The 12,872-nt window shown below is 34.1% G+C and overlaps 1 protein-coding gene across 5 annotated transcripts in view; it reads right to left on the bottom strand.

The window, feature by feature from the left end:
- Positions 1-343: 343 nt before the first annotated feature.
- TTLL7 (tubulin tyrosine ligase like 7) overlaps positions 344-12,872 on the bottom strand; it is an 80,789-nt gene continuing 68,260 nt past the window's right edge. For 3 of the 5 annotated variants that reach the window (XM_068952691.1, XM_068952690.1, XM_009673237.2), the window contains 3 exons: positions 10,522-10,682; positions 5,726-5,899; positions 344-2,238 (listed from right to left, as the gene is read on the bottom strand). In XM_068952691.1, coding sequence (XP_068808792.1) covers positions 2,118-2,238; positions 5,726-5,899; positions 10,522-10,682 — 456 coding nt within the window. In that variant the 3' untranslated portion in view covers positions 344-2,117. Of the gene's footprint in view, positions 2,239-5,259; positions 5,380-5,725; positions 5,900-10,521; positions 10,683-12,872 lie in introns of all 5 variants that reach the window. The other 2 variants (XR_011142579.1, XR_011142580.1) reach the window with 1 other exon arrangement.

Here is a 12,872-nt window from a genome sequence, read left to right as displayed (position 1 = left end):
ATCAGCAGTATGAACATATTAATATTATAAACCAACCAATTTTTGAAAACTCAGACCACCCTGGTGCACTTTTGTACATGCTAAATGTATATGATTTTTTCCTAGATCTGTCCATACCGTATAGCTATACTAAGTAGCCCTCTTTCTGCTGGCAAAATATTCTATACAGATTGATCTCTACCAGCACTGGCTTCTGAGAATACTGATCCAAATATAGTTGAAAAAAAAAAAAGGCATATGAACATACTATCATAAAGTTCCATTTGAGTTTGGCAGACTTAAGTTGGAAGCTGTTTTTCTCCCTACGGCCAAAAGTAGTATACAATGGAAGCCACTCTCAAGAGAGAATTTTTAGATTTTATTAGGTCTTACAGATAATCATAGTATGCTTTATCAGTAGTCAGTGTATGGACCAAAAGAGACATACAAAGTGAACTGATGTGAACATACTGTATTACAAAACTACTATTACGTTGAAAATGTAAAAGATTTACCTGGAACAGAAGATTGCTGATACCTGGTTAACCTCAGAGTTTTTTAAATTGTTTACAAATAGTCTTGCTATGATGTATCCTGCAATCCAGAGCTGGGGCACTACAGCACAGGCATCAAAATCTCACCAAAATTCCCAGTTTGAGATGTACTATGACTATGATTTAAAAAATTCAATTCCAGACAGCTTCAGTCTCAATTTGTCTTAAACCTCTGGATATCAAAAACCTTCAGGATACTCACTCCTGAGGACAACTAACCCCTAAATTATTTTTTTTTTAATTACCTGAAACACATTGATAACTTCCAAACAAAATTTCAAGGTTACATTATTGAAAAGTAAACAGGTCTTTGGTAAATAACTACTTACTCTCTTCTGTACTCAGTTAGAAAACCTCATTCATTTTAAATCTAAATTAACTGAATTTTTAATAATTATTTATATAATGAGTAAGGCCCATATGGCACAATGCTGAATGGGATGAACGGGTGTACATAGCAATACCTGAAGGAGGTTTTGCAGTTACAAATCCTGTTAATACTCGGTTCCTGCTCTGGTTCTGATTTATGTCAGTTTCTTATTGCACCCTTCAGCCAAGCCCAGAAAGCTGAATCTGAATGAGAGCTTTCTAATGAATTATATTTCCAACATTTAGAGGTGTCAGCAAGGCTAGAAAATACTGTCCATTCAAAGACACGTTCTACAGCACATACTGGATTGTATGCTAAAAACTACATCAAACCATTTAGTTTAAGGTTCAATAATATATTATAGCTGCAGTGATTCTTAAAATTTCTGCTTTACCATTTGTGCAGTAAAACAGAAAAACTATGCACTATGCATGCTTGTATTAGTTGCAGGTGACTGCTTGCTCCCAAAGGAAATTTAAAGGCACAAGACATAGGTAATGTGAATGAAAGTCTGGTAACAAACATTGGCTTCTGTTTTATTACAAAAATCCAATTAGAAACTGGATGCTAAAACTGATATTTTTAATATTTACATATAAGATTGGCTTGACTTTGACTAAAATATACTATACCATGTCCGTAAAGAAGGATAACATGAATAAATAGATCTTGTAGTTTCAGAGGAGAAATAAAATGATGCCTGCTTTAGATTTGGCTTGTAGAGTTTTGGGGTTTTTTTTGTGTCCTAGAAATAATCAGATTACATTCAGTAACTATTACTGTTCTGCCGGTCTGCTACAGTTTTTTAATCACCTATCTTGTTAAAGGATCAATTACATATGAGACAATAAATAGTATATTTTACAATAAATATTTAAGTTGAAGTACTGTACTTATAAAATAATGTAACACTGTAATAGGATCTTCAAGATCAATTCCATTTTTATATATTCTGCAGCAAAAATAACATTTCTAGTAGGAAGGAATTACTTATAAACCTAGCAAGATCTACACATTCACATATGTGTGTAAACAACTTAAATAAGGTTTATTATGTTTCCAGAAAGGCTATGCTTTTGCAGTAGCTTTTCAGCTAAACGTTATCATAATATGAAGGTAAATATAACAACACTTATGTTCAGCTCCATCACAACTTTTAATTCGAAAAAAATGGAGTGCCATTATTTACAAGGAACAGTAATTCTCCTTCTGTTTCACAGGTGACTATATCTGTGTGTAAACAAAATGTTAGGACGAGGCATTCCAGATGAACTGCAGCTAAGGTTGGACGAGGATGATTTCATGAGGAACTGTGAAGGTCCTGGCAATAAATACCTAGAAATGATATGAAAAATATAGCAGAATTTACAGACAAAGTAACATTCAAGAGCAAAAGAGTTAGCTGTTCATGTGCCATACCCTACAGTTGTCGTATGCAAGAAATTATGCACATTAAATATAATTTCTATAATGTACAGGGTATTAGGCATTAGCTAACTTAGGAAACAGATGCTAAGCTCAGAGATAGTCTGAGCAAAGTTACAGGATGCTGTAAGACAATCAAACATCTTGCCAGCCCTTTATTTTTAAAACAAGCAGGTAAATAAAACAGGAGCATTTTGTGTAACACTGCTATCAAAAATTAGATTTTACCCACTGAGTGAAATGCTATTATAGTAATATTACAGTAATATTTGTTCATTTTAAACTGTGTAAAAACTGCAATTGATGTTAACTAGCTTATAAAAAATTAAGTTGCAAAAAAAGTCACGTAGGGAAAAAAAAATTCAGCTTTAGTTTCCAGCTCTGATTCCCTAAAACCAGGCATGCCATCATCACCACTCTAGTTAAACAGGAAACAAGGATGCTATAATCTAGTAAGTCATATCAGTGACTATTTACTTTTTAAAATCAGACAGTAATACAGCCTATATTTTATATAACACTGCAAACATTAATTCATCATATGCTTAATATTCGTTCCTAATTCTGTTTCGTATTATCATTTCCTAATAGTTAATTACAGAAGTCATTAAATGAGCACAGTAAGTGTGCAAAAATAACATCCACACTAAATTAGAATTTCATAAAGAATGATGTGCGGTGTTGGAATGGAACACAACACATTGTATAAATTATTGCTTAAAAATTGTCACATCATTCTAGTGAATCATATTGATTAATCATGAATAAGTTAAAAGATTAATCCTACTAATCACATGGATAGGAGCACTGTCACAACTGTTAATAGGAAACAATGCATACATTGAAAGTGTACACAGTTGGTCTCTTTAAGCCTTGAGAAAAGTTTTCATTATCAAATACTAGTCATTAATTCAATTTTCTTTTTCTTTAAATCGATTTACCAAAAAAGTCTAATTTTGTATGGGTTGGCAGTGAGCTGAGGCTTGACAATTCAGTACCTCACAAGACTGAGTTCTGTATTTGCTTGACAATACACTAAAAAGTTCTAATGCTTCTCAGAGAGTATGCTATACAGTATATAAGATTATTTAGCAAGCGGTAAGGATCTAGCAGTAGGTGGTATTATCCATGTCTCTTAGATTTTGTAATACTGGCGAATTTATCCAAATAGGAGTCATCTTACATAGTTTGTTTTTTAGCTATTATTTTTAAGAGATTTTGGTAAAGTTTTTGAGCTCTCATTTTTTCTTTACATTTTAAATTTTATGAGAAAAAAATTAATCCTTTACATTAATACTCCTATTCATTCCCTCCATCACATCCACTGGACTTGCAGTTAGTAGCGGAGATTAGGAACTAATTTGAAAAGTGACAAAGAAAGAAGTTAGTGACTATTTTCATTAATGATACCTCTTCCTCTTTCTCTCTCTGTACAAATAGATTTTCCCAACTAAAAATGTCTCTGCCATTTTTGAAAACTTTAGTCATAAAAACAAAGCTTAAAAATAGTTTTCTGCTTAAAAAAAACATGGAAGTTCTACAAATTGGAGTATTAAAATCTTGAAAAATGAACATCTTGTACATTTGTTAAATTATACCCTGATCTCTTCTTGCACTTCACACAATTTTACTTTCATGTAAGAAAACTATTATTAGCAGTTGACATCCTTACATACAATTTCCTTGATAATTTAAAAACGGAAACCTTGATGAAAAGTGAAATGGTACTGTGACTCTCCCATTTCTAGAAAAACAGTTCATTATCTTCCATATTGTGGGGCATAATGGGCAAGAGCATTTATTTCCATACACATATTCAGTTTCATAAATTCAGAATATCATGGTTAACTAACATATTACTGTATCCACAGGACAGGTGTAACATTTGTGGAGATTAATACGAAGACTATAACTTTTAATCAACCGTAGTCGTCACGACAATTCCATTGCTGAAGACATAAAGATATCTAGGGATACCTAGGATCCTTCTAGCCTTTCAAATTTATGAATAAACTTCCATTCAGCATTGAAAGAAACACAGAAACGGGAGATGAAAAAGTGCTATTGGATCGTCCATTTCACTACTTTGCAAATGCAAGACTGTTAGCTGCAGGGCATTAGAGTGATCTGATCAGTTTGAATAATCTGTAGTTTCCTACAATGAAAGATTTTCGGCAGTATGAACAGTAGAAGCAATAAAAGCTTCAAGCTTGAAGATTTTCTAGTCTTAACTAATCCAAATGACTTTACTCTTGCTATAGTTCAGTAGATATTAATATTGAATATGATTTGTTTTGTGGCTAAGACACTTATACTTTTACTGTGACCAAAAAAATTCCTTTTCTAGCTGTTTTTAAATTATGCTAGAGCCCCTTAAGATTCATATGACAATAACAAATGAGTTCAGTATATCAAATAAATAGTCCAAGATATAGTAAGCAAGCAATTAAGCCATATAAGTTTAAGAGATACTGTATCAGAGGTTTACTTTTCACATGATATTCTTAACTCATAAAGTCTTTCTATGAAATGTTTGTAAGATGTTTTATTTTAACCAATATTTGTAAGTTTATATATATAATCATCTAAATTACCATTATGAATAGAATCCAGAATCTAAGTAATTTGAAACTTACATTTAATTCTCCATCTAAGACTGCTAAATTGCAGATCACTGACTCCCACACTTGGAACATTTTCAGTAATCCCCGTACTGACAATATTATAATCCTTAGTGCTTTCAGTTGGAGAACTAAACCAGCCAATGGAGAATCAGGTAAGTGCCAAATAATTTTTTTACTATATGATGCTGTTTTGCAAGGTTTATATATTTGTGCTCTGTGAGATGAAATAATAAAACTTTTTACATCTGCAGGTTTTGGAAATCAACTTTGCAAAACTGTTCAATACAGTAAATCAGATGGCACTTACCTGACCCCTGGCTGGAAGCTGTGCCCCTATAGGATCCACTTGTGAATGTGAAGCTTGAAGTATAATACATGTTAGGATACCTCTAGGAATGCAAATCAGGAATCAGTGACTTTGAGGGATCTGAGAAGGGGAAGAAAGGAAATTTTCAGTTCACTTAAATACAGAACGCCCTTCTTGCTGTGGCTACTTGGGCAATAGACAAGCAAGACTTTAGTAAGTGTAGTTTTACAGAAAATATGTATAACAAGTCTCCTGTTAGTATTACTTCATGAATGAGCAAGAGAGAGTGGAAGAGCAAAAAGTCAGAACTGAGGAAAAAACTGGCTTTTTGTGGGTGTGTGGAACACACAGTGAACTACTCCAATGGCTTTTCTCTGGGTTGCAGAGGTAGAGGCTGAAATCTGTCCCATTATTATCCTTTGTAATTATAACTTAGGAAGAGAACAGAGAATATTGAAATGTATACCTTGTATCATCCCAATTGGGGCTAATTCCAGTCAAGGAACCTCTTGAGTCTGATGAGTATTTGTACACCACCAGCAGGCAGTGTTTACAGAGCTGTACTATTCGTTGGCAACACTGGAACTGCTCGGGAGTCACCACCTCTGTGCTTTTACTGAATATGGTTTCCCAAGAGCTCCTGTTGGCATGGAAACAGAGATGACTTCATGTTTTCTGTCACAAATGGCAATCTAAGAGCTTTACTGCTTTTATCAGATTTAACAATGGAGGAACAAGAGAAAAAGCATGACCTTGCCTATTTACAGGAAAGGCCTATGCTATTTAACACGCATACTGGCAGATACTGAGAATACAAAACACAAATCAAGAAGTTAACCTTCATATTTAAAATGTCCACAAGCCACGTTTTCATTTGGTGTGTCCCCTAAAGCATTTATAGGGCCATTGTTTAGGTTTAGTTCATGAAGATTTACTGTCAGAAAATTGTTTTTGGTGCCTTGCAACAGGAATAACAGAAAACTGATAATTTTTAACAAGCTACCACCTGCATGCGAATATGGTGTGACACTAAAGAAATTAATAAAAGTAATAAATGATTTCTAAACGTCTATACAGCATAATAATACTTTAATTTTAATGTAAGTCCATCATAATAATAAGAGGATACAAAATGAATGTACAGGAGATTAATACGTGCAAAGCATATGTTAAAAAATGTTCAAAATGTTCTGCTTAGTTTCATGCATTCAGCCAAAAGATGAATAGAAACATTTCACATTTCTGTTCTCCATATGAGCTATCAAATAGTGAAAAGAAGAGAGTTTCTCATTTTAGTCATTAAAATACTACTTATTATTCCATCTGGTCATATGGGCTTGGTCATCTGGCATGAAGAAATAGGGCTGGTCTTTTTCAATTAAGCACAACTTGCAAGGTGTCACGACAGAAGCTTTCCTTTTTGAAAAGCAGAACACTGCTTTTGTTTTCTTAAAAAGTCATTTCTTTTTCAAAAAAAAAAAAAAACCCAAATCCTACCACATCGATGTAAAACAAGTATGTTTTATTACAGAAGAAGACAACAGTCCTTTGCCTAGACCTTAACGTTTGTGTATATGTTATATGCTTGGCAAAAAATTCTGGTGAGATTACAGATCATTATATATGTTTCAAAGGTAACACGGTCCCTATGAAAACCTTTTTTGGGTCAAAACACTGCTGAGTACCACAGGTGGTTTGTAAGCTTGAGGTTTTTATTCTGTTTATGAAAGAATCATTTCACATAGTGAGGAAAATTCGTTGTACCCGTTGTCCCGGGGTCAACATAGCATTCAAGATATTTAGCCTTGTGCCACTGAGATCAGTAGTAGATTTCACATTACTGGGGTTAGGATTTATCCTTATGTCAAAGAATTTTATTACATAACAAAGAACCAGTATGTCTATTTCATCCAAGTGAGATTTAAAAAAATTGTGCTGCATTAGGACACAATTATAAATGTTAATGAGTAAAATAAGCTCATGCATACATGAGCTACATGTATATCTAACTGATTTTTCAGCCTGCTCCCCAGTCTAGATAACATGTTCCTGCGGAAACTGTTCAGTTCTACCAAATTTCCACTGCCCAAATAATTTTCAAGTGATAGAAGCATTCTCTCATTACTTACTACGCGTTTAATGGACTGTTTAAAAATATGGTCAGTAAGGCATCAAAACTGTTTTATCTAATAGTAGAATAATTCTACTACTTGAAGAACTACTGTTTTCTTTAATATATTTTTCTCAATATTGTTTCCTGTATGGGAACTTCCAAATTTATTTTATATCGAAATTAATCTCCTGTCTTCATTTTTTCCTTTATGATGTGATATCCAGAAGAAAGTAGCAAGATAAAGTTCTATGTATTACATTTCTTCACCAGGTTCACAGTGCTACACATAATTATATTCTAATTCAACCTATAAATCTCCAGTATCTCTTGATAGAAGCTCCCCTGATAAATTCCTTAAGTTTTGGGCTTTAAGGTCTGTGATCACCTTCCCAGAGTTATGAGGGATTTTATCAGTGAAGAAATATATGCAGCCTACTATAATTATGGCCGATTATGAGCACAGTGCTATACAATCACTCTGTTGGAATATATTAATAATAACATAATAATAAAGATGAGACTTCGAAATGTACATGTGAATTTTAATGCAGTTTTATATAAATGAGCCTATTCAATCTCTTCACTGTGCTACACAGATCCAATTCATACTCTTAAACTGCATTCAACAGGGATCAGAGTACTGTTACCTAAGAAAACTTAATTTGTTAGGCTGTAACTGTATGCTCCATACATTAATTAGAAACTTTTGAGTCCTCACAAGATTCAGAAGAGAGTATCATGCCTGAATGTGTAATACTGTAAATTATGCATTATTCTTTTTTTAAAACCTTTTGAAGTCAACTGGATCTACTCATTTCCCATTATTAATTGTAACTGTTTACCATAGAGTAAAATAAATGTAGCTTTATGTAAGTATATACATCAAGATTATTTCACTGCGGTTTTTGGCTTATTTCTTTGGGGTTTTTTTTTGCTAAAATAACATCTGCCTAGCAGAGATCCAACTGGCAAGAGGAAAGCTTAGAGCTATTACCTCTGCCCTTCTCCCAGGATAGGCATCTTATTGAGGAGTATAGTACTTGGACAATATATTTTCATATATTCATCTTGTTTCTTAATTAGCACATCAACACCCCTTCTCAACATGTTTCCCAGATTCTACATATGCTCACTTTATATTCCAATCTGTTTTTAAAATGGCAGAATTAAGGCTAAAGAAGAGTGATGAGAGGTTGGCCTTTCAGCTGAGGAGGTGCTGTCCTGAGTTCTGTGTTGTGGATTATGTGGTGAGAATGATGTTTGTAACTGAAAAGACAAAACACAGGGCAGGTAAAAAAAAAGCCTTTCTGTCTTCTTGCTTCTGTGGATTCTGTACTAGGTATATTATATGTAGAGCAGCCTCTACATATTCTACATATTTGTATATTTTTTTCACAGTATTTTTTAGATTCATAGCAACCCATCTTAGAGAAGAAACTGGATCTTTGTCAGAGAATTTAGCTCCACTCCGGAGTCAGCTGAGTCTTGTTCTGCATGAATGAAATTATTGCTACATGGGAAATCCTGCTCTTCATTGAACTCTTCTGTCGGCTAAAAGTCCGTTCTCCTGAGCCAGCTGAACAGCGGAATTGTTCAGAGGTTTGGAGCAACTAACAGCCTTTATAGAGGGGGAAAAAAAAATCTGAAGGAAAAATTTTCAGGCATATTGAAAGATTTGCAAAAGGGCACACTAAAAGTAAGATTCAAAACAATTACAGTGTTATTAAAAGAGAAGTTAGTTATAACGTTTTATGACAAAAAAACTGAAGTTTGATTCAAGACTTCACACACCTCTGCTGGCAGGAAGAAAGGACCCTGCAGCTGTTGAGGATTATGCAAAGGAAACGCTTCAGATTGGAAACACAGAGACATTTTTCTCACTCTAGTTTTAACTTTTGTATAGTTAGGAATTGTGCTACACTTCCAATAGCTACCTCTAGCACATCTTAAGGCTGACATGATCTCCTCAGTGGGAACGTGCAGAGTCCATCTCTACGCAAAAAACATGAAGATTCTTAATGGCTTGAGTTAAAACAATAGTTAACAACAGTAGACCTTCAGCAATGAGAAGAAAATCCTAAAATAAAATAACTGACAGCGTTATAGGATACTCTCAGATCTCTGAGTCTCTTATTGTTATCACGTGATTCCATTTTGCTGGGAAACAATTAACAAATGCACTGCATGCATTCTCTGCATATGACAAATGATTACAGGTGAGGAACATAGTGAGCTGATTTCCATGCTCATACAATATCCATCATCATATCATATATTTTTGTTGTAGTTTATTTTCATAAATCTCCTAAATCATCTTATGGAAGCTAATCAAAAATCTTACTATTATTTATTCATTGCACATGCTTACAGAGAAAATGACATACCTTGCATGCAAAAAGATGTCATTTATACATTTGTGTTTTTATTCTATGAAGGAGTTTAGGGCAAAAAATTATTTTCTACCTATGACCTGATCCTCCAAACCTATCCTTACATGAATGCCTTCCATTTCATGAACGTAGATTTTGTAGTGTAGGATACTGAACTTTTCAGATATGGCCTGATTTTTTTCCCCATAAGAAACTTTTATTTGCAACCCAAACCAAAAACATTTTCTTACTTCAGTGTGGACACTTCTTTTTTTGCATGTAACTTCTCACTGCTGTGGGAAACAGTGAATGTCTTCGAACAAAAATCTGAACTCATTATTTGCAAAATACAGAACTGACATTGCATTTGGCATGAGACGTCAGCTGGACCTATCACCGAATTCTTCCCTTGTAGAGCTTGGGATCAACCAGATATGGCAATGATTTTTGTTGATGGTTAAGTCCAAGTTAAACATTTACAGTGGCCTGGCTTCAAAACTGCAGAACATCCAATTGAAGGAAGTGAACTAGAGCCCAGCTACTTTGAAAATTAGATTGTTTCCTTAGATTATTAGATTTGGAAACAGACTCCCAAATGTTTATTTCCATTACTGAAACGGTTGGCCTAGATTATTAGATTTCTAATTATAGGGTTTTTTTAAACTAGTCCAATGCATTACAAAATTATTTTAAATGAAAAAGAGAAGCAAAGTATGCCAGCTCAGACTGTAACTGTGAAGTTAAGAAGGCAGATTAAGATAATAAATGTAATAGGCTTACCCTGAATTACAGAAACAGTTCCACAGACCTTGGCCATGGCTCCAAAGCAAGCGATTAAATACGCGGTTAAAAAGACGGTACAAATGTAAATTTTCAATGTCTGGAGCCTTCCAGACATGCTGTAGAACTGCATGAACGCTTGTCTTGACTATATCTAAAACCTAGAATAGAATATTCCAAGCAAATCAAAGCAAAGGCAAAACCTAAAACCAACTGTTCTATGATTCACTGCACATATACACATACAAATATACACACAGATGACGGCGTAGTTATAAATTCCCACAGCTGTCTACATTTCATTTCGTGCATTCATCAGCAAACTTTCATTATATGCTTTTTCCATCAATAACGTTTTGCAAAACTAAATCAAAATATTTTATTAGAGAAGAGTTCATTTCTTTTTTTTTTCAGTCTGTTCAGTACTAGCTAGTTAAAATGACAGGGAGAGTTTAAAAAGAAACAATATTGATACAATTACAGAAAACAAGCAACATAATTAAGAACCCAAATATTATATACTTGAAGATTATGTCTTCTTTTCCCTCTCCTTTTAAAATACCATCTATTTTACAGAGAACTAAAATCATCTGAAAAGCTACAAGCTGCTTTCGGTTTAATGTCTGTTGAGCTCAATACTACCCAAGATCAGACTGTTTTACTTTATCTTTCAGGCAGGAAAAAGCACAATGAAATAAAAAAAAAAAACCCACAAGATATTTGAATAGCAACGTTTATACAAATGCAATGGATTTATTATACACAAACTACATTTAAATGCAAATGGGTAAAGATGTGGACAAAGAAAAGAAGACAATTCTAAGTTGCATTTGGTACTGCACAGTGAGTTTCTGTCCCGGAAGCCTTAGCCATTCAATGCACACATACACACACTCACAGGCAGTAGCATATCCAGCTCATCAGGAAACAATGTTTACATTGCTCCTCTTTGATATACCTTTGCAAATGCCACTGAATTGGGATGTAGAAGGTGGGATTCGTCTTGCCTGATTTTAAACACTCTAAATCAAAAGCCTTCACATTATTTATACATTGCATATACTTACAGAGAAAATGACATACCTTGCATGCAAAAAGATGTCATTTATACATTTGTGTTTTTATTCTATGAAGGAGTTTAGGGCAAAAAATTATTTTCTACCTATGACCTGATCCTCCAAACCTATCCTTACATGAATGCCTTCCATTTCATGAACGTAGATTTTGTAGTGTAGGATACTGAACTTTTCAGATATGGCCTTAAGAAACTTTCATTTGCAACCCAAACCCAAATGTTTCTTTAATCAGCATGGACACTTCTTTTTTTAGCATATACTTAAATTCCCATTGCTGTGGGAAACAGTGAATGTCTTCAAACAAAATTTGAACTCACTATTTGCAAAACACAGAACGGACATTGTATTTGGCATACGATGGCAGCTGTAAGTTCTCTAAGGCATTATTTAGGCCTCTCACTGGCACTCTGAACAGAATAAATTTCATCCTAAATTTCATCCCAAAATAAGCCTATGGTTCATGTAGCTTCTTAACAAATAAGTCAGTTAATCAACACGATTTCGTCTAAAGGAGACACCGTTATTGCCTCTTTAGCAAAATGGTATCTTCAAAAGACGCTGTTAGACTCAAGTGGGTGGTGAATTGATGAACATATTCATTTATTTGGTATAAGATGTTGCAAATTCAAAGATTCAGAAGATGCAATACTTTCCTAGGAAATTTTCAGATGTGCATGACAAACTGACTCATATGGCTAAACATCTGGCTCTCAAAAGGTCAAGGAGATTTAGAAGTAACACTAAAATATGGAAACATGGCGTAGAAATACTTTTTTTTGGTCCTACATAACAAACTGTTCTTCATAATAGTCTGATTAGACCTAATGAATGAAACAAAGCAAAAATAAATAAAATGCTTGAAATAGCACAATGAAGCTTTGTAAAAAAAATGCTTAGTGGACATAAAATTTATAGGTGAGTAACACCGACCACCTGGATGAAATGTCATTTACATGTTACTTAAGCTCTTTTTTGAAGTCTTTGGATTGCTGCATGCATAGGTCTTGTGCTAACTCCACGCACACAACTATCCCGTGTGAATATTATGCTGACCTCTGTTGGGAATCTTGGTGAATGCAAGTGTATAGCACACTAAAAACAATACCTGTGGTCTCTTCCTCCCAAACAGTGACATATAAACCATAGTAAATCATAACCTAACCATGGTGGCCCTGTTCAGTGACTTCAGGAGCTAATTCCAGGTTTTGAGCTGCTCCACACTTGTGGGATGAATTCAAATTTTCAGACATTCCCTTGGCAGCATTAGCTTAGTGC

This window comes from Struthio camelus, chromosome 8 (assembly GCF_040807025.1).
Source record: "Struthio camelus isolate bStrCam1 chromosome 8, bStrCam1.hap1, whole genome shotgun sequence".
Lineage (NCBI taxonomy): Eukaryota > Metazoa > Chordata > Aves > Struthioniformes > Struthionidae > Struthio > Struthio camelus.
Note: the sequence above shows the minus strand (reverse complement) of the source record. Positions and strands in the feature narration are given on the sequence as shown.